At 39.4% G+C, this 22078-nt stretch overlaps 1 protein-coding gene across 3 annotated transcripts; it reads right to left on the bottom strand.

The window, feature by feature from the left end:
- Positions 1-1250: 1250 nt before the first annotated feature.
- On the bottom strand, positions 1251-20926 carry LOC136446924 (phosphatidylinositol 5-phosphate 4-kinase type-2 alpha-like). 3 transcript variants are annotated; one of them, XM_066445580.1, is made up of 13 exons: positions 20803-20926; positions 19316-19345; positions 18683-18821; positions 7467-7564; positions 6208-6304; positions 5703-5855; positions 5058-5204; positions 4573-4611; positions 4115-4228; positions 3373-3598; positions 2737-2864; positions 2177-2265; positions 1251-1562 (listed from the first exon to the last, which is right to left on the bottom strand). In XM_066445580.1, exons 1-12 carry the CDS (start codon positions 20829-20831, stop codon positions 2185-2187), a joined length of 1281 nt encoding a protein of 426 aa, XP_066301677.1. In that variant the 5' UTR covers positions 20832-20926; the 3' UTR covers positions 1251-1562; positions 2177-2184. The 3 variants fall into 3 exon arrangements, with proteins under 3 accessions (XP_066301677.1, XP_066301678.1, XP_066301679.1); XM_066445581.1 differs by having other exon boundaries at positions 2737-2840; XM_066445582.1 differs by lacking the exon at positions 19316-19345.
- Positions 20927-22078: the final 1152 nt, after the last annotated feature.

The raw sequence follows: 22078 nt of genomic DNA, 5'->3' as shown, positions 1-22078 counted from the left end.
CTACTTTTCACATATCAAACAACACTTGGGACAATTCACAACATAGATTTATTTAACATAAAAACTCACTCATTCCAGCAATTGTACAAATCTGCATTCTTTACCCACTATTCGGGGTAAATTCAATCCTCCATCTAAAGAACAACTATAGAAAACACATATTTGGCCCCCCTCCCCCTTTCCTATGCCCTGGTAGACTGTTGACAATAGATGTAGAGTTGTACATGGGAGAATATTTGTAGAGCCATCTCTACTAACAATTGGTAGAGATAAATTGATGTTAATGAAGAAGCTTTACTGTAAGCTATTCATGCCACACTTGTCTTGACCCCTAGGAAATGCACCAAGCGTATTTGCTTGTGAAGTGTTGTATAATTCATTCATATCATTTTTGTGTCCGAAATTGCAACATATCTTCTCTTCTAACAATGTATATATCGGTACCTACACAGTTGCTGTACATGGTTAAAATCAGAGAGTTTTTCAGGAACATTATCCTCAAATGTCTCACAACATTATACAAATAAACGAATCATAATAGGTTTGAATGTGAAAACTAAACGGTCACTGTTTACCAGCGTAAGAGAAAGCCATAGAAATTGTAATGCATGGATATTCTTTTCTAATTTGGACTTTGAAGCAACAAAAAATGTTGATTTTTGTGACCTGGAATTTTTGTCAAGAATTTGCAATCTCTTTACAAATTGACTTGCACTGTAACATTTAATTCAATTCCTTGCAACAAGTTTACCTCTTTTACAATTTCATAACTTCTTCTCCGAACCTGTTTCAAAGACATCCATCTCCAAAGCCCTTAGCTTTTTAAAAGAAAACAAAATCAGTACGTTTTGAACATGAAATACTTCAAATACAAAAAAACATAAGAGCTTTCATTGATGGAAATAAAACTTGCTGTCAAGATTTGAGTGATGCACCGATTTTAGCAATAATACAACATTTTGTTTGTTTGTTTTACACTTTTCTTTTCATACTGATTTGAAGAACAATTTTGTCTGTTAACCCAGCATTGAAAAGTATCTTATTGTTTCTAACATGTTTCTGAACCTACCATACGTTTGTAGCATATTGTACATCTGCTTTAATTGTAATATTGAGCATTGTGTTAACTGGCTAAGCTGGATACGGATAAAGGCCATAATTTCATATCCATTAACTACTTCTACATGTTCATGTATTTTCATTCCCCTCTGATACAAATTTATTTTGTAGCAACCAGAAGAGCTTCTCTAATTGTTGTGGATTAATTGTAAGCTATTGTTACTACGTCCAATTATACTGACTTATATAATTGTACATAGTGCAATATACTAGTACATGTGGACATGTAATAAGTTTGTTAGAGGTCGGGGAGGTGAAAGGTGACAAGTCAAAGGTCAAGCCCAGTGCTCTTGTGTGTCGAAGTCAAGTAAGTGGTGACTGCCTTCTCTTCGGCAGCTCCCTCTGGCAGGTTACGACCAAACTGCAGCAGACTACGTGTGACTCCTGTGTAGGTTCAATCAACACCCTGTGTTATAGTGTGGCCTCTGCAGTTCCCCAAAAGCCTGGAAAACAAAAGGAAAGATGTAAGAAACAAAGGAATAAAATCTGCCTTGGAATCAATGTTTTAAACATTGTTGCTAGGTTATACATGGTTCATCTCTGTGAAATTGTATACACTTGTTTTGATAAGAGGGAAGCTTTCAAAGAGGCATGTAAATAATAGATTAAGAGGTTGTAGAGCTTTACATGTTTAACTGTTTTGTAAACAACGGATCTAGTAGTAGTATAGATTTGTATCTTTTACTGTTTTGTTTATTTCTTCATGTTTACTATCAATACTACAGGGTAATATTTTACCTTTAGTCTCTGATGTAATTGTATAACTACTGCATATAGCTCACATACATGTAGGTCAGAACATGCAAATAAAGATCACTATCATTATTTTTATTTTTTCACATGTATTACCTTGTTTGGGAAAGTCTTTCTTTTTGAAAGAAGATGATCCAACTCATTTTCCAAATTATCACTAATTTCCACTGGACAGATATCACAGAACCTATACTACCAGTTTGGCTTTTACCAGACATTGTGCAAGGTGTTTCAAATCCTAAAGGACACACATGCCTCTTCCAAGGTCAGAAATGGTCGCTTGGTAAGTTTGAAAACCACCCACCTTTAAAATCATACAAGCACCTTGTCCATGAAGTCCATAAAGCGGCGGGCGTATTGTTTGGGCTTCACCGTGGAAATCTCACTAGCTGCCTGGAAAGCATAGCACAGTCATGTTATCAAAACTTTTATCATCATAATCATTGCCACCACATATCAGTAACTACATGTACTGAGGGAGGGCTGTCATAAGTTTACCACCTTTGTATTTTTCATGTTTAGTTTAGTTAATCATCATAAAGTTGTTTTTTTGTATGAAATTCATGCAAACAGTAATTTTGGCCTGTTCTAAAAAAAGAAGACAAAAAAATTCTGCTTACAAATACTGCACTATCAATACTGTAAATTTAATCATATTGGGGGACGCAATTTTGCAGTAGTGGATGAAGGAGGTTGTTGCGTTTTTTTAAGTTCGTGGTTGAAATAATTCTCTAGTACAGTAGTAATACACTGGAAATGCATATTCATGGTGACATGAAATCGCGGCGAAGAGGCTACAGCAAAAAACGCAAAAATAAAACCATGTGAACAATTAAAGATTTACAGAATATGCTGTATACTTACTCCATGTTTAACTGTCTTGGCTGCGTGCGCTGCTCTCTTTTTGGCATCGTAGGACGTAAGAATGTCAATCAGACCCATAAAGTAGATTTCCTTCTTGGGCGCATCTGTAAAGTAGGGACCAACAGACCCTATATAGAAGCACTGTTTATCAAAATTCTGCATCCATATCTGTACTGTAACTACTGCTCAAGCAAACAAGCTTTGTTTACGTGTTTGTCAATGTTTGGTGCTGTATCTGTATCCATATTACTATTTGTGGACCTGTATCAATATCATTGTCCAACTGTGCGACATCATTCACACATACTTGCAGGCTTGCAGTGATGCAAAACTACCTATCCACTGTAAGGCTGCTTTTCAATGCAGATGCATTTTTAGCATTGTAGAAAGACAAAATATTACAAAAGTATAATGTAATTATTGACATATTCGCGGTGATTTCATCTTCACAGTTTTTGTGGTGACCACTTCACCAACACCAAAACTATTGTTTCCATTACTGTACAGTATGTGAATATTGTGCTACCGCTAACTTAAAAACACTTCTCCTTGCTGCAAAATTAAATCATGGTGAACTGAAAGACGTTTACAGTATATATATCTAGAACAGTCATTGAACATGAGGTTGAAATTTACCATTTGCACTTTTGATTGCAAAGGCCTCCCTCTCCTCCACCTCGTAGCCCTCGAAGTCCTTGATCCGCGGGCTGTCCGGGGGCGTGGCGCACTGTCCGCCCGAGTCCTCCCCGTCCTCGTCGTCCCCACTCTGGTTCTCCATCTCCATGTCCTCTTGTTCCGCCCGCTCAACATCATGCACCCCCAGCAACAGGCTGTAGTCCATGAGGTTAAGGGTCACAAGAAACTGTGGAGAGGAAAGGGCAAAGGTTAAAGGTGCATAACAATCATGCACCCCCAGCAACAGCAAGAGGAAAGGGCAAAGGTTAAAGGTGCATAACAATCATGCACCCCCAGCAACAGGCTGTAGTCCATGGGGTTAAGGGTCACAAGAAACTATGGAGAGCAAAGGGCAACGGTTAAAGGTGAAGGACTGGGCATGTTCAAACCCCAGCAACAGGCAAAAGGCTGTAGTCGGTGAGGTTAAGGGTCACACAAAAATGTGCAGAGCAAAGGGCAAAGCCTAAAGGTGAGATGAAGAGTTGACAGGAAAGTTAATTGAGAACCACTGATGAGAAATCATTTACACGGAAGTCAAACAGTAGTACATTTGAGACAAGGAAAAAGAGATAGGAGGCAAGGGAAACAAAGAACAGAAAATGGTCTAGGCCAAGCTCAAAGCTGTAAGGGTAACATGAACAGCAGATACACGAGGCAAAATGAAGGTTTTGTTTCTGATATCAAAACCGAAGACTTGACTTACATCCGAGTCTCGCTTCAGGATCCCCAGTAGCCTCTCCTTCTGAGTTTCCCCGATCTTTAGTGTTTCTCTCTCCTTTACAAAGTCATTGTCTTTGTATGTGGGCAAATCTTTTGCCTGTGAGAAAAATAGTACAAACATTATAGGTATGCAATTACTGGAAAATGTACTGTAATAAAACTAATACTATTAACTGTGGTCAAAAGTTAAGTTCATTATTAAGTGCAGTTTACCAAAATCATCATTTCGCTGAACTCTGAGAATGTGCTTTTCCTCTTTTGGTCCTCATTATTTTCTAATGGTGAAATCAAGTGTACATGTATGCAATACTTTTCCTTTAATCATATCTTCTAAATATATTTTTCAAAGCAAGGACACATTTCATTGTAGACATCTCCTAAAAGAAATCATTGCTAAAGACAACAACAAACAGAAAAATGCCTCCACCCCCACAGACCCACCTTTTCTTTATCACTGGCTTGTCTGTCTACTGTAGAGCCCTGTAAAAACAAAGTAGATGTGAGGACAGAACTTTGGGGGCAACACTATGGCTTTGCTCTCTTTGTCAAGGACTGAGAAAATCCACTGTTTCTGTGACATCATGTTATGCAGATAGAACATGTGACTTGCTGAGCAGTGGATCATAAGTTGCAGAAAATCTATGGCGCCCCCAGTCTCTGTTGAGGGATTGTTGTAAAGCCCTGATGTAAATACTAAATGGCTAATGTATTCCTCTTGCACCGCTCACCGAGTCACATGTCTTATCTGCATAACGTGACGTCACAGAAGCAGTGGATTGCTCATTCCTTGAAAAAGACTGGAGCTAATCAGTCAAAAAGTTGGGTAAGTCCAATTTCTTGTGCTGGCAATTACAGTTCAACTTTGATTCAGAATGAGTTCTACCAACACAAATGAATTTTCAAGTGAAACAAATGATTTTGCCTACCTTCAAGTCATACTTGATGTGAACGTTGAGTTTGTGGCTGAATATGTTTGCCATGACAACCAGGTAGGTCTCAGTGCCCTCTACTGTCAGTCTGTACATGCCCAGGTAGTGGGGGAGTAGAGTTTCACTGTGGTTTTCCACAATATGCTGAAATATACGACAATGGGCTCAGTAGTGTACATATATAAATGGCAGGGTACAGACTGAGATCTGGCAGAAATCGTTATGCTGAAATATACAACAATGGGCTCAACAGAGATATTTACTGACTCAGATCGGGATCTCCACTGACAAAATCACTGATGCTGTCAGATTGCAATCTCTACCCTTTTATATACACAGAACATAGATGCATACAAATACACATACACACATTTTCTACGTCAAGAAAGGGAAAATCTGAAGCTTTAGCACTTTAACAAATTTTTTAGAGAAATCAAAAATACATCCACAATAGTTAACTATTGGACAGAAAAATCAGGATGTATATCTTTACAAAAGTTTTGAAGAAAAAGTTAGTATGGGTGTAGAAGTATAGAAATATGTATTGTCTACAGCAGTAGGTCAGCAGAGAGATAATCAAACCTTTGACATTATTCATGTAAGGAAAAGTCTGAGTATCTTTTTTGCAGAAGGAGAACATACCTGGTGATACTGCTTGAGAAGATGGTGCATCTGTGCTACTTCTTCGCTCTCTATCGTCTTGATGACATATTTTTTGTCGTAGGACATGAGAAATCTGGCGCCACTTCTACCCGGAGAATCCGTGTTCACCGGCTGCGATCTAGTCAACGAATTCTAGAAAAAAAGAAATCAACATTTCTGGGCCTTCCAAGACTTTCCAATGATAAATATACCATATTGTTCACCCTAAAACGTCCTCAAAACAGAGCATGAGTTGTCCATCCACATCTGAATATTTTGTTTTCAAATTCAAGAAAAAACGCTTCAAGCTCAACTATTCAAGCTTCAAAATATTTTGCCAATTTTTGATATTTTTCACATGTGCACATTACGAATTTGTGACTTTTCAGCTACAGTGGTAATGTTTCTTGGTACATTGGTACACCCCTTATAATGGGTAAAGTTCCATGGCACACCCTTCCAAGGCAATGGTAGAAGAAACACCACAAAACTACAGCATCCTTACCATGTAGTCAACGTCATCTATGTTGAATCTCTCTCGTAGATTCTTGAAGACCAGAGGGCAGTATTCTTTCACTTTAAAATGGCTCGGCAAGTTTTCTCTGAAAATCACACACAAAAAAACACAATTATCGTCACAATGAAAGACTTACCATTCAATTTTTTTATGACAGTTTTAACAAAACATTTTAAACCAGAGAGTCAGTGAGTGAGTGAGTGAGTAAGTGTGAGTTTACCAGTTCTGTAAACACACAGCCAGTAGATACAACTTTCCTTCACAAAAATTCTGGATGCAGCAATGGTAGACTGCAATTTGTCAAGTTTCAGGATCAAAAAAGTCATCTTTACTTTGATTGATGGTTGTCTATATTGGGCTAATTCTTTACCAAAGCTTCATTAGACCAGTTCTAAGGCACGACCCTCATTAGATTTAGAGCAGAGTTACAAATTGCTGGCGTAACCAAAGTGCTCTCTTTCATCTGTTTTTCTTCACAAATGAGCAGGAAGTAAAGCATGTATAATCTTGTGAAAATCAATACCCTTTCCAACATGAGTAATCTGCATGTGTTTAGACAGATGTCATCCACAAATCGGCAATACACATGGCAGCTGCTAGGGGGCTGTTGTTGCTTGAGATGTAATGTTTTTTTCCACCAATCGCTTACTTTCTGGCATCTCTTTGACAACATGACAATACGCTGTTCTATGTGCCAATTGGCTACTGTAAATTCATTTACTTTTGCAGAGGCTTTATTTCACGGTAGGAGGGAAAAAAGAGGTTTCCCTGGTGTTTTGAATTTGAAACAATTCTACAGTACAGTAGTAATGCATGAGCATTGGAAACGTATCATTGCCGAGTCGTGAATATGCAGTGGAGAATAAAACCACGGCGAAAGTTTCAAGATCTACCGTATTCAACAATCAAAAGAGGCCCTGCCTCTGCTGAGAGAAAGATCTAGCACCATGGACAGAGCAAGTTCTACCAGATACATTGTTAAATGAGACTATTCCTTCAAGTTTATTCCCGACACGAGAAAACGCTGGCTTATAGAATTTTTCCCATCTCAAGAGCCTTCTTCGGGTCAAATGACCCACTACTTTGGTCATGTGACCTTAGACATGTGACTCAGGTCATAGGTCAAAGGCGTACTGCACCTGGCCCCTTACTTTATGTGTAAAAGTGGTAACTTAACATTCGCTGTATTGCAAACAAAGTAAAACTGTACAAGATATTCATATAGAAAGGTGCAAAACTTTACTTACTTGTTGAAATACTGATTGTCGACCTTGACCTTGCTGTAGGCCTTGAAGTCATCAGGCATGAGCATGACGGGGATGTTGATGTGAGACAGCTCTTGTATCTAAGGCAACGGCACAAACAACATTCCATCAAACAGGAGAAAAATTACAACTCAACATTTTTAACACATTTTCAGTCACTAAAGAAAGACAGCGCATGCTGTCTGAAACGTCTGACTGTTTCAAAATTTTAATAATTAATAATAAGTTGCTTGAAGTAACTGTCATTTGGCGTATCTTATAACCTGGATGTCTAACCTTCATCAACATATTCTTAACTCTTTCGTATCCTCTGTGACAGTCTCTGATTGGCATTATGATTTCAATACTGCCTTTTGTCATTTTGTACTTTCTTTCGATTTTCATTTCTACCGGGTATTGTGGGAAACCAGCTATCAGAAACCAGTGTCATCTGCAAACAAACTGGCACCATTGAAAGCTACAGTCTGTACAATAAATACGAGTAAAAAATTTAATAAGCAACCAACTTTGATTCACAGAAAGTTTGCAAGGCAAGATCTTAAGAGCTAAATTTACTCTTGCAAAATATACATACTTGAGTGGTACATTGTAACATGAAACATTATATATATATATATATATATATATATATATATATATATATATATATATATATATATATATATATATATATATATATATATATATATATATATATATATATATATATATATATATATATATATATATATATATATATATATAATGTTTCATGTTACAATGTACCACTCAAGTATGTATATTTTGCAAGAGTAAATTTAGCTCTTAAGATCTTGCCTTGCAAACTTTCTGTGAATCAAAGTTGGTTGCTTATTAAATTTTTTACTTTTATATATATATATATATGTCAAATGCTATATATATATATATATATATATATATATATATATATATATATATATATATATATATATATATGTATGTCAAGATTTCCCCACTATTTGCTTATTTCTAATGAAAGCAGAGAAAAGTCATTACTTTGCATACAGTTTTGATCTTGGGAACATTCATACAAAATCACACAGAAGTTCCATAAAAGTAGTTGTTATTCCTTAGTACACTGCAGAAACTGCTCATTTCACACACTCCCCTGATTGCCCCGATATTGATTAAGCCCTAGGCTTTATCGGGATTGCCACCTCCCAACTAACGGAGATTGTAGACTTGACATTGACAGATGAGACACAGGATGGCACCGCACTTCCCTCATTAGGCTGGGTCAAATCATTATCCATGGCATCATCACCACTAATATCTACCTTTCACACCAGAAGTAAGAAAAATCAAGGGCGGTTAAACTGGCTATTCAGATAGTAACACACATGCAGACAATACTGTAATTCTTGATTTGTTAATGGCACCTTAATTCAAGCTACTTTGACGGTCGCTAGTCAAATGCTAAAATTTCATCATCGCAAATATTTGATCACTAATATTTGGAACAGTGATGTTTGTTCCCACCGTTGAAATCAAAAGCAGTGAACTACTCACTTTTCCCCAAACCACTAAAATTACAAACCGCAAATATTTAATGGATTTACAGTAAATTATTTTCCAGTTATCATTACCACTAAGATCTACCTTTCACGCTACAGGCAAAAAACATTTTAGGAGTACTGTACATCTTTGGGAAAGGCTTAAGTAAAAATGTAAATAGAACGAAGTAGAATGGGACATATTTTCTACTTCTGTATTACATAACAGGACTTGAAATACAGGTAATACAATGACAAGATCCACGGCGACGATCACCTAAAAGAGGGACTGATAACATTAGGGAAGACTTCCACCTCCTCAACCTACACAGTGTTAAGGTAGCAGAACACAGTTTTTATCCGCAACCCCCGGGGTCTATGACGGGGGTACAGAAAGTAGTGCGGCCCAAACTCTTGAAGACTGGGTAGAAAGCAACATGTGAGAGGCATCCATGTGTAAACTGTGCTGTGTGGTGTAGAAATATGTCGGCTTTTAGACTGTAGGATTTGGATAGTGGGCCTTTTCCGCTTTGTGTATAAATACGCCATCTTGTGCAACCGCCTCACGTGGTCAGGCGGCTGCAGTTCAGTGACCTCTCGCAGGGCGCTGTTTCAAAGTGGGCGTGAGGAGCCGATACGCCGACAGGATTTTTTGGTTTTTTAGTTATTTGTAGGTTGTACCCTAAACTCATACATATTCGTTTTACGTATTTCTCAAGTGCACCGCGCTATGATTTTTACCGCGTCGAAGCTAGTCACCTTGCGGCCCTTAACTATAGAAATCCCCATAGGCTGAAAACTGTGTTCTGCTACCTTAACCCACAGGACAGAGGCACCTACATGTAATGCTCTGCCATCATGCCTACACATCTATATGTGCAAGCACGTCTAACCCTCACGAGAAGGGGACAACAGATGATAAACCCAATAGCCAGCGAGTGTCTTGAAGAATATCAGATGATGTAATCCCGGAGAGTTGGTAATGATGCCGGTATTGATGTGTTTTAACCCCCTGGGCTACAGTCAATGTCTCTGGAACAATGCCACCGGTCAGAACAGTCTTGTGACAGCAGGCCGTAAAAACTTTACTGTATGGGGGACATCTGTGGATCCATTGATTTTGGCCAGTTTCCCAGAAAAGGGAAGAATAAATGTTGTACCTTTCAACAGGGCTCCAAATGCCACCTGCATATGCAGGTTAGTGCAGGTAAAATTAACTATCTGCACCTAGACTGCAGAAGTTCATGTACAGTATATCTGTGGATTTTTGTGTACTAATTATTAAGACCTTTTAAATGATAAATTAAGAATTAATTGAAATGTTTTCAGCTTCACAATCACAGTCAGATCGACCACACCAACACACACAGACAGACAAGTAAAACATATTTCACTTCCTTACAGGGAATAGTCATATGAGATCAGAGAACATAATAAATTTTTGTTCAGCACAGTTAGGCCGGCTTTAGACTGACAATGGTATACGGTCGTGCCATTATTGTTGTGAGCGACGCTTCTCTTTAGACACACGGTCAGGAAATATCACGGGACGCCCGCGGCGCAGAATTCCGACGATTCGAGGATTCCCGTTTATTGCCGTCGCACAATTATTTTGATCGTCTTTAGACGGCCAAAAAATACCGTCGCCGGCGACGTCGTGATGACAGGCAGTCGCACGACTGTATACCGTCGCCAGTCTACAGCCGCCCTTAAAGTCACCATCAATTCAAGTTTCTGCAGCCTTACTGAATTTGATCATTCTTTATACAATGTATCACTGGACCAGGTGCAACTTGCAGCGAGGTCAAAAAGGAATTGGATGCTCTTTGAAAATGATTGTGGCAAGCTCAAATATCCCCAGCAATTTTCAATAAAAAAATCTATATCAGGTGCTGCAATTCTACCACAATGTTGCGATAAATTACACTGGCTTCAAGGTTAGGCCACGTTGATTTGAATATATGGATGACATCCTCTGGAAACCCCAAAACTGATGCGAGCGTGCGAATATAAAAAAGTTTGGCAACCAAAAAAATTGCCTTGATTCTGAAATCTACGTGGTGAGAAAGAATGAACAAAACTAAACACACATAGTATGGTATACCAAAATATAGATTCTTCATTGTTGTTCTTTCAAAACTTCTTCTTTGACTTAGTAATCGACTTTGGCATTCTACGACATTAGTATCCTTTTTCTTAAATATTTACAACATGCACTTTCTCATTTTTCAGCTGCTTTTCATGATTTACAGTTTGGCTGAAAACTTTCTAGTTGTTAGAAATGGATGAAAATTGATGTCATCCATATAATCAAATCAACATGGCCTTAGAGAACAAGTGAGAAAAAAGAGAAGGGCAGTTATACAACCTAGGAGTCTTGATACAGGCACGAAGCAATCGATACTGGTTTGGCGGCAGAAGGCTGTGGGTATTGTTGTATCACAGTGGGAATCAGATAGAGGGGGCAGACTGATATTGATCTCGGACTGCTTCATTATTCATCAACACCCCAAGGTCAAGCACATGACCTTGACATGGGCGAAGACATAGTTTATCAGAATTGCTACACAACAGTAGCCCATACTAACAGTGCAAAATCATTTCTTAAACTTTAAAGAAAAAAAATTCATAGTGATCTAAAATACAATGTGCCATAAGGACTACTCAATTTTGAAAGTTGAAAAGGGGGTAAAAAGAATTTTGAGTCGACCCCTTCTTTTTATATGTTTTGATTTCAGGTCTTTGTGTATCAAATTGTTCCCAATATCCCATCCCAACATAAAAACGAAAGAGGCCAAAAGAACAAAAAACATCACAATCCTCTAGAACGTGACTATACATGGTGTCACCTAATCGACTCGTACAAAGATGAAGTGACTACGCGCACAAAATGACAGTAACGTCCATGTTTTACCTAGACTTATGGCCAGCCAACCCCACCTACATGGTTCTGACACACATTAACATTTTCCACCACAGATATAACATGTCGTCCTGGGGGGATGGAAAATGTCAAAGATGTTCCCTTCTCCATACAGTCATTTATCATGACTGAACCTATGGGGTTAGTGCTTTGTAATGCCTGTTCTTGTAATGGTCTGCTCCGGGCAAATGGGAGAAAATACTTTGAGTCAAAGAAAATATGATAAATATTCTGACATCTTACATGACCTTCTAACAGTCTTGCCCACACACAGTAAGAATACATCAGTCAAATTTCTGGATTTAGGGGCTTTGGGAGAGACTTAGCCTCCCCAAAGGTAGGAATCATATTGATTGATGCGTACTACTTATGAATTTTTTATAGAATGTGATTCGTCAAGTTTGAGTCTATCTGGAGGGGCTGGTAGAATTTGCAAGACTTTGTGGCTACCGTGTTCTTGTCTTTCAGCAAAATAACATAGTCTTCAGGTTTGAAAGGTTGATAGATCTTTTGGGATGGTTTACAAATGCCACTTTCCTTGACTTTTCCAAGTTGTTCAGGTCATAGTATCATGGGTACAAGTGTTCTTATCCAAGTGCCAAGGATACCAAGAGAAAGTGCTGTAAACCAAAATATATAATGTACAAGTAGATGTACTGTTTCTACTTCTGAAACTCAAACTGTATATACATGTACTTGTCATGAACGTTGTGACAAATCTTTCTAAAAAAATTGTGCTGTTCTTGACTTAAGTATTACTATAGTCTAAGATTAAAAAATCATTGGAAATGCCCAAATGTTGTTGTTGAGTTGAGAGACAGTTTAACCAGGACTACAGCGTTACAACCTGGCCCACTTCAGTTACCAAATAGGTAAACATAGACACTGCCTATCTTCTACAGACTAAACATCTTCAAAACCAACCACACACAAAGTTCTATATAGAGACTGGAAAACAACATACACTGCATACATTACAGATACTGTATCAAAGTTCCAACACAAGTATTTGGACTTACCCAAATTTTCCCTATACACATAATCTTTGTTGTTGCTGTCAGTTTCATATGAAGCATACTTTTATATTGTAAATATTGAAATTCTATTTTTCATGGTGACCTCTCAATTGTGAAATCATGCCAATGCGGGTATGCGCTTCCACTGTATTACATCTGTGCTACAGATCTGTTCAAAGTATGAACTTGTACAGTTCTTGCCGACAAGGCCATCCAAGGCAAATAAAGGTTTCTACTCTACTAGTACTACTACTCTACCTTTCCCTCAAGTTGCATAAAAGAATGCATTACCGTAACACTCCGTCCGTGCCCACCGAATCCATGTGTAAGGAACTTGACCGTCACCTTCTCAAAACCTACCCAAATCCCAAATATTACTAGGATACATCCACAGCTTCTCTGATGCTATGCTCTCCACAAACAGACACACAAACGGCACCCAAAACATAACCTTCTTGGCAAAGGTAATAAGTTGCTAAAGCTTCTCTCCACGAAAAAGGAACAGATGGTTACATTTCGGGAAGGATCAGGACCTTGATCAAAACATACATTTTTCGTCTTTGCGGGGAAAATCTGAATATTTCAAGTTCAACATTACGCTGCCTTGGTGGGGATATGCACTTCCCAGTGCTGTCTAGGTTGATCTATATTGAAGCACTTTTCAATGATGTGTGACAGATAGTGCATGCTGGGATGAGCAGCTATGGGGATGAGGCCTCCCACAGTTGATAGAACCCAGAAGGCTTTATCAGAGGATGATAGCTGTAGCCTGGTATCAATCTTATTCTAGCTCTGTTCACTATTTTGAGTGCTTCCCTTGTAGAAAAGCCTGACACTCGTTGATAGAGAAATGATTGGCATTTTAAGATTTGCATAAAATGTAGGTAAGAGTTCTGATTGGCTGAGAGTCACACGGTATGGTGAAGAAAAAGTAATGGCAAGGGAGCTTTGGAAACAACAGTGAAATAAGAAAATGATATCATAATTGTTATGCATTTCTGTTGAAATATCTTATCGCAAAACAGGCTTTTATGTTTTTATTTTCCTATTCTCACATCACCTTTGCAGTGTTGAGAGGATGTTGTCTATATGGTAAACCGTCTCATGGCATAACACATTAGTCTCTACCAGACTAACTACGCCAGGCGGGATGTGAGCTTCACTGTGGACTGACTCTACTGGCAAATTATTCCTTTTTTCTGCCGAATTCTACGATTCATGCACCCGTAAGAGGGCCTGGTGGAGGCTAATAACACATCAGGTCTGTACTGATGAGTACAAGCTGTATATCTGGACAGACTTATCTTATCTACTCACACCAAGTGGATGAAATAAGGTCCCTTACTCTTTTCGATAAGCGTGGTGCGCAGTGGTCTATTACGTTCTCGAGGTGTGTGTGTGGTTCTCCCAAACACGGAACCTCCATTAAAACGCAGTTTAAGTTATTCATTTTCACCTGAGTGGAATGAGAAAAGTCATGTTCAGTGCCTTTTCAAAGGGCACAACAGCAATGGGGCATGTCAGGGGATTCCAACCCAAGACCTCTAGGGTATGGGCCAAACACCCTACCATCACACCACGCAGATGCCACAGGATGTTGCACATGTAGGGAACGGTGGTGGATGTTTTTCCCCCTATAGTTCGAGATGCTGCGGTGTGTGAGGACGACGTTTAGGAGATGACAGACGGCAGCAAAGACGACTTACACGACACGACGAGGAAAAAACGGAAAACACGACTTCATGCGCTGGATCCTCAAACTCAATTCGTATTACAAACATGCGAACGCAATCTGTAAACATCGACATTCGAGCCCCAAACGGCCGATCAAGTTCTCAGGTACGGACGTCAAATGTCCATTATTTAAGAAACAACGTTCTACGATTATACTCATTCTCACAGTCACCCCCAATTTCATTACGGGCCATCCTCTGGCGAGAGTAAGCCTAAGGTATTACCTATACCAAGGAGGTTAACCTCCTTGCCTATACCCATACAATGCAGTTCAAATGGCCTTGGCCTGGAGAGGTTCAATGATAGGTCTCGTATATCACTGACACCTGTGACTCTGGATGACTGAACACTGCCCTGCAGTCACTTCTGGATAACATCAAAATTACAACCACAGCAGATTTTGCAACAACAACTATATGTTAGCTTGTAAGCTGTATCATGAAGTGTTCACAGCACCTTCTGTCAATGCTTTCAAAGGAAGACTAGACAGGTTTGTGGAAAATCATCCATAGAGCACTGGACCATCCCCACAAACACAAAGTGACAGTCAGATGAAGAAAAGCCAGATAAGGAGCTGTTTAAACTGGAGAAAACTCCTACCTAAACCAAAAACTCTACTCTACCCTATTATCTATAGTAGAGGAATTTAAAAGGAAACTAAACAACAAAAAATTTAGAATTTGCAAAAATGAATCTGGAAGATTTTAGAACATACACAAATAGTAGGATAGGATTTCATATTGTATGACAACGGAACTAAGTAAGTAAAGATACAGGAAAAGAGAAGACTAGAGATGGCGTGACTAGAAAAAGGAAAGTCCAATCAATATGCAAATTTATGCAAGGTACAAGATTGACAACAATGCATGCACAATGTATTTTTAATAGGAGTTGCCCGTATAATCAAATCATCCAACTGCATCTCTAATTGTGCGTAACAAAATTTGCCGGGTGAGCTATTACAGCTTAACTGTATTCGTCTTGATACAAGACTACAATAACTTGAACAAGGTGCTTTAGTCAAGGAATCTATTTTTGAGACTCTTGCCTTAGATACCCTCCCAGTCGATTCAAATATGAATACACAAAACCTGTCCTGAAAAATGCAAGCATTACATTGCAAATACATAGCTCTGCAAGTTAAAATGGTATCATAATAATATAACAAAATTTCAGCCCTGTCAAAAGTACATATCAAGGCATCTCTAAAGAATAGTGTTAGTGTTAGACTGTATACAAATAGGCAGAGGTACAAAGTTTGAATACTGAAAGTTTGAGACCCAGACTGATCATAATCTACAAAAGCAAACCTACACCAACGGCTGGCACAGGGTTCGGTATACATTCTGATAAGGTACTTGAAAGGTTTGCCAGCTACTGTAGTGACCCCTCCCCCCAAAAAAAATCTAAAATAAATTTTAGAACAAAATATCACCATAGATGGGAAATGTACTGTAAATTTTAAAAATATATCTTTATTATCTTTATTTATGATTGGCCCTTTCCATAAACTTTGATGATGAAGTTGAAGCAAGATACATTTGTAAAAAGTTTTCAGGAAAGGTAAGCTTCCTCCTAAGCCATGCACTAGTTTTGACATATCAAATGAGACAAGGATATATCGACCTGACTCCTTATTACAAGCAACCCTGTAATATTAGGAAGTGATGAATGCTGCTGCCATTTCTAGCTGTCAGAGTGCAGCTGACATGCAGTGAATCTCTCCCCCATGACTCAGAATTCCAGCAGTTCTATGTGATGATAACCACATGTCCCACAAACATCCTGTGCTGGGACTGTGAATGCCAGCATACATCACCACCAACAGGAGGGATATTACCACCTTGATCTGTGGGCTAAGCAACTATCACAGCCTTCCAGACGCGCAGACTATTGCGACTACTCGCTTTCGTAGCTGTCTGCTATACTTTGAAGTGGAACGGCACAGGAAGCTATGGGAGAACTGAACTGCAGATGAGCTTATAATCAATGGTCCAGCTGTCTTTTCCACAGAAAAAGGCCCTTGAAAACTACTCTAACCTACATTTCCTAGTCATTTTGTGAGATATATGAGAACACACAACAGCAAAATGTTGGTGTCCAATTTCTAACAGATGAAGGCGCAAAGTACCTACTTTCATTCTCCAACCTGCAATTTGCATCGGCAAAGACGGACATTTTGAGACATTACAATCTTTAGTTCCAACAAAAGATTATAGTATTTAAGATGTCGTTATGGTCTTTTCCTCTACACTTGTTTATTACAGTTAATACAGTAAATTTGACATTCCATCTAACTTGGAATCTGATGTGTATAAGGCTGACATTGATCGAGCATGGATACATTCGCAGCCAATCCTGAAGAACATGCATTTTAATTGTTTCCAAGAAATCCGTCTAGATCTCTTTAAATAGTCAAAGTAGGAGTGTGAATAGAATAGGGTCATAGATGATTTTGGCATTTGGAATTCTACAACATGCCTGGGAGTACATCTGGTTTCCCTACATACAGATCTGTGTGAAGATATGCACAACATGTCAGTGTCCAAGATATAGTTCCAACAGCAAAGTAGGGTAATGCATGTTGGAAGGGACGTCGGATGAACATCTAGAGTAGGTTTGCTTTAGAAGATGCTGTCTCATCTGTAAGAGTATGACGGGTTATATATCTACTAGCAATGGGGCTAGCTGTTATACAGAAAAAACCTAGTTTCTACGTATGGGTCCAGTTCTGTGGATCAAGAGGGTGGAGGTTCCAACCCAGCTTGGGCATGGTTTGGGGGTTGGTTGGGGGTGTAGTTGATGTGCTTGGCGAAAATTAGGGACACTACACTACAGGCTCACTACTGGTAGTACTTCTCATCACTTGATGACCAATTACTGAGAAATCAACACTATTCAACAGATAAAAAATCAAGGAAATAAAATGCCAGGTTAGATTCATACTTCGATCCTTCCCTTCCTTTTTTTGATGAGTACAACGAACATCGAACCACAGTTTCCCCTGTCCCTTTCCTGTGACAACAGTCTGGGATTCGACCCCCTGTCTGGAAACAGGGTGACTAACCAGCGAACCACACATGACATATCTAGAAAGTCTATCTGGTCTATATCAACTGTCTGTCAGTCACCATAGTTTCATGTGTTAACTTAAAAATCATGGTGCCAGATAAGGCATGTGATACATACACAGAAAAAGACAAGACAGTCCGCATAAAAATACACCGTACAATGACGATTAAGCATTACCCATATATTTGTGGGGAAGGAAAATTTTTCTTCATTAGAGTTTTAGACTGCAATTTTATATATGAGACTCAGTATCCAAGCCTAGTAATGTGGCTTTGATTTAAAGATAGGTTACTTCAATGAAACCCTAGCTAGATGATATAAAAACATCCGCATTCTAGAACATTCTAACCTAATAAATTTTTGATTACTGAACAATTAGGGGTGGAATAGATTATTCAATTCATCACCACAACAATCCACCTCTCTAATACCGAGAAAAATACATTTGTACCTACATCCAATTATTCACAGTAGTGAACTAATTCTTGGTTAGATCGATAGCATTTTTAGTATACTTTTTTTTTTCTCCTTTTTTATTTGTAGTCTGGATATAGTACAGTATATTGGGGAGAGGCCGTATGCGATATGCAGCACAAGTATGATGTCACCTGTTTGTAACGTTTACACAAAATTGAAATGTCAAGCATTTCCTATGGGGATGTGGCAAGGAATCCAACCTACAAACATCCCTTGGGCAAGGAAAGTATCGCACAAATTTTCTACTCGAGAGAGAAAGACCCAAGATGAAATTTTCTACGATCACACCGATTGCTTGTCTCGGGGGGAAACGCCTCCGTTGGCCGAGAAAAACCGGATAGCGGTCTGCTGGAAATTAGTCACGGTCTGGGTAGCGGAATTCGCCATAGCGTCAAAGTACAATCAACGGGGTAATAGGGAAGGATGCCCGTGTGGAGAATGAAGGATGAAGTGGTCTCTTACCGAGTGATTAACTCCCCACATGAGGACGGACAGGAGTGGCTCGTTCGCCCGGAACAGTTTCTTCTTCTGCCGCTTCGCTCGTAGGTGTTTATTCTTCGTCGCCGTCGCCATTTTCAGCCGTGCCTCCTCAGCCTGGCAGCTGTAATCGAGAAAGGAAAGACTCCTCTATCCTGCCTACCTTCGACTGGGGTTATTGCATGCCAATCTGGCGTAGGAATCGTAAATTTCTCTGCTTCCGCACGAAAATATCGATCACAGATTGATGTTTTTCCTCCATGACACAAAATGGCGGAAGTAATTCCCGACATGCACTACCCAGGGAGAAGCGTATCCGGTGAAAAGTATGACATCATCTGGAACTTACTATGTTTGTTCAGAGGGGTATCTTTCTCAAATACCTTTTTGTGCGAAGCATCATAATGGATTTTAAGAAGAAGACAAAAAAATTAGTATCATTCTATAATCATAACAGACAGTTTGACATCAATCATAACTTATAATTTGACATGATAGCTGGAAAATTAAGATAACACCCTTGTTGATAAACATGGTACATCCCAAATAGCAGGTGCCACGAGCATGCATGCAACTTTCAAGTCAAGTCACAACATACAGCATGGAAAAGTCACGTACCGTTTTACAAGTGGCGAGCGGAGGGGCATGCTTGTGTGGAGGACGCATGAAAAAGTTATAAAAACTGTCAGTACACTATCCAAGTTGCGCGTTTATATTAATCACATAATGGTAAAAGGAACAAGGACAAGACAGCGTTTTCTTTTAAACGTTGAAACTTAGCTTACGTTGAACGTTGAAAATTGGCTTAACGCCGCAAACATTAAAAGACCACAGCATTCGGGATGGCAAAACAAACTGTTTCAAATTCTAAACAAATCATTAAAAAATTAACGGTAAAAAGCTCAAGACAAGTGATGATTTAAAACATGTTTGTTCTGGTTTGAATATGTACACTCCTTGACGTATGCCTGCCTTACTGGGCAATCTGTTTTCCATTTAGAGAAAAGAAACATCCTCAAAAGTGCAGTGTAATCAAGAGAAAAATCGTCAATGTTTTAGTGTATTTGCTGATTGTCTTATAATGGGCGGATAAGGAAAGACTGTGTGCGGTGGTAACGTTACATATGTGCGTGTGTGTGTGTGTGTTTGTTCCACCCCACTCATCCGTTATACTGGCTCGTTTCTAGGCTTTCATCAATCGATTAGGCGTCTGCACGGCCAATTGGGCTCAGGAGATTTCCTCGCCAGCTTCGGCCTAATTTGATCCCCCGGGAGACGGTCATAAATTCTAGTCACAGGTAAGCCACCTGTCGCCAAGGCGTGTAAAGGGATGATGACTATGTATGACCCGATTTGACACGCGTTTTTGATTCGGCTTGGAGTCGAATCAGGACGGTGAAAGGAGAACCCTAGGCCACTCAAGTAGCGTTTTCTAGTAGGAAAACTCCACTTGAGCAGTTCAAAACTCCTCACACACAACCCCGAGTCGACTCTGAAAATTTGTGTTTAGATCGGGCCTATAAAAGTATAAAAGCTTGGCAATCTGGTCCAGCCGTAAAACTATAACGATATATTGATGTATTCGGCGTTTGAATGTTCTTTGCTATATTGGAAAACAAAACAATGGAATATATAAACGCATGGCAGTGGTGCTACATTGTACTAGGCATTTGATGACATAGTTAAGATCTTTTCCACACCTTTTAGTGTATAGGGCGGTGCCCATATCCCGTCTCTATAGCCCTTGGGCCACGCTTTTGTTGTGCAAGAACCACGTACACCAGGGGACTAGTCTACTATTTTGATGACATAATTAAGCGGACTCTTTTATATCCTCCTTAGCTTTGCAGGCCTTCTGGGTGGCGCCGTGGTTATTTTTCTTGGAAGCGCTGATTCAAGATTTTCAACTTCTCGGGGCCAGGGTCTTTTAGCTGGAGAAATTGTATTGCCGCCTGCGAAGGAGGCTATTCTTTTACATGTAGTCCTATCTGTATGTACAAAACTTCAGTGTTTATTAATGGGGTGTCAGCATGCACTGATTTGGTCTTGCGTTCTGAAGACTGATGTCATTCCACAAGAGCCCTTAGCCTTGATATGATACTTACCAGTTCATCGGCATCTTCCCCGCTGGCATGATGTCCTGTTGTTGTAAGTCTCCTTCTGTGAGCTGTGGTGGGTCTTTAGGGTACTCCTATCTCACCTTACGGGCGGCACACATCGATCTATGGTCTGGAAAGTTAAGAGGAATACGTTTGAAAACAATCAGTCATATAAAGCATGTGATAGGAAACTATATGCGGTAGCGAAAAAATGCATGGGTTGTGGAAGCCCTCAATCGATAGTGTTTAGATCTACACATTTTTCTCCAAAGTTTATCGCTTGAATGAAAATAAACAAATTGTTACGAATAGCAAGCAGACAGTTGAAACAAGTGCATACAATGCGATAGGAAAGCCTTCTCCTAAAGATCGGTTTCACTTATTCTCCAAGCAGAGTTCCGGTCGAGAAGGCTAGGAGTGGCCGCAATTTTTAACGTCTCTCTCCCTCCGACTCTAGAAACGTTAAAAATCGCGGCCACAACATTCATTTCATCTGCTTGGAGAATAGGTTTCACTTGCCTGAAAAGTAATGAAATCGTTCACCGCTACGATTCTCTAGCTATAAACCGTCTGTTACTCTTAGATATCGATAAATGTCACCCGGCCTCGGACAGAATCACTCCCATCGAAGTGATTGGAGTCAAATCGGGACACTTTGGCGCCGAGTTGGCGGCAGGTTGCGTTTAGGGAATCGAACCTGAGCTTCCTTGATGAAAGTTATACCTCTCTGCTAGAACTTGGATGAAATGATATTCATATCATGCAAGTTTAACTCGTTTCAAATCACCCCTACTTACTGTGTGATGTTGTAGTTATGATGAAGGTCATTTAAGGTCACCGAGTTGAAAGAACATTGGAATAACGAATTTTGCCTATTCTTTAGATTGCTACGAACTAAGTTCGAGAATCCTAGCCTATATCATGCCTAGACAGCTGTCTCTGTATCATTCGCACTAAATGTGAATAGAAGAGGGTAGAAACAAGATTTGACAGACAAGATTTGACAATTTCTCATTTGTTTCGTAACTATCTGACGCACTTGACCTGAGACGACCCCTGTTTCGCAAAGCACGACGGGAGAGAAACAATGACGTTCCCTTCCTTGGCAGTTGAACAGAACGTGATAATTGAGGTCGGCGATTATTCCGGTGGTTTTTATTTCCCAAAGTGCCGGGGAGGGTTTTGGTCGTTGATAGAATCAGTGATGAGGTCGATTTGAAGGGTGCGATCTTGTCACTTATTCAAATGTCTTCATAAATGAAATTGATCACGAACAAGACCT

The sequence above is a fragment of the Branchiostoma lanceolatum genome, chromosome 13 (genome assembly GCF_035083965.1).
Source record: "Branchiostoma lanceolatum isolate klBraLanc5 chromosome 13, klBraLanc5.hap2, whole genome shotgun sequence".
Classification (NCBI taxonomy): Eukaryota; Metazoa; Chordata; class Leptocardii; order Amphioxiformes; family Branchiostomatidae; genus Branchiostoma; species Branchiostoma lanceolatum.
This window is presented reverse-complemented; position numbering and strand designations above follow the sequence as displayed.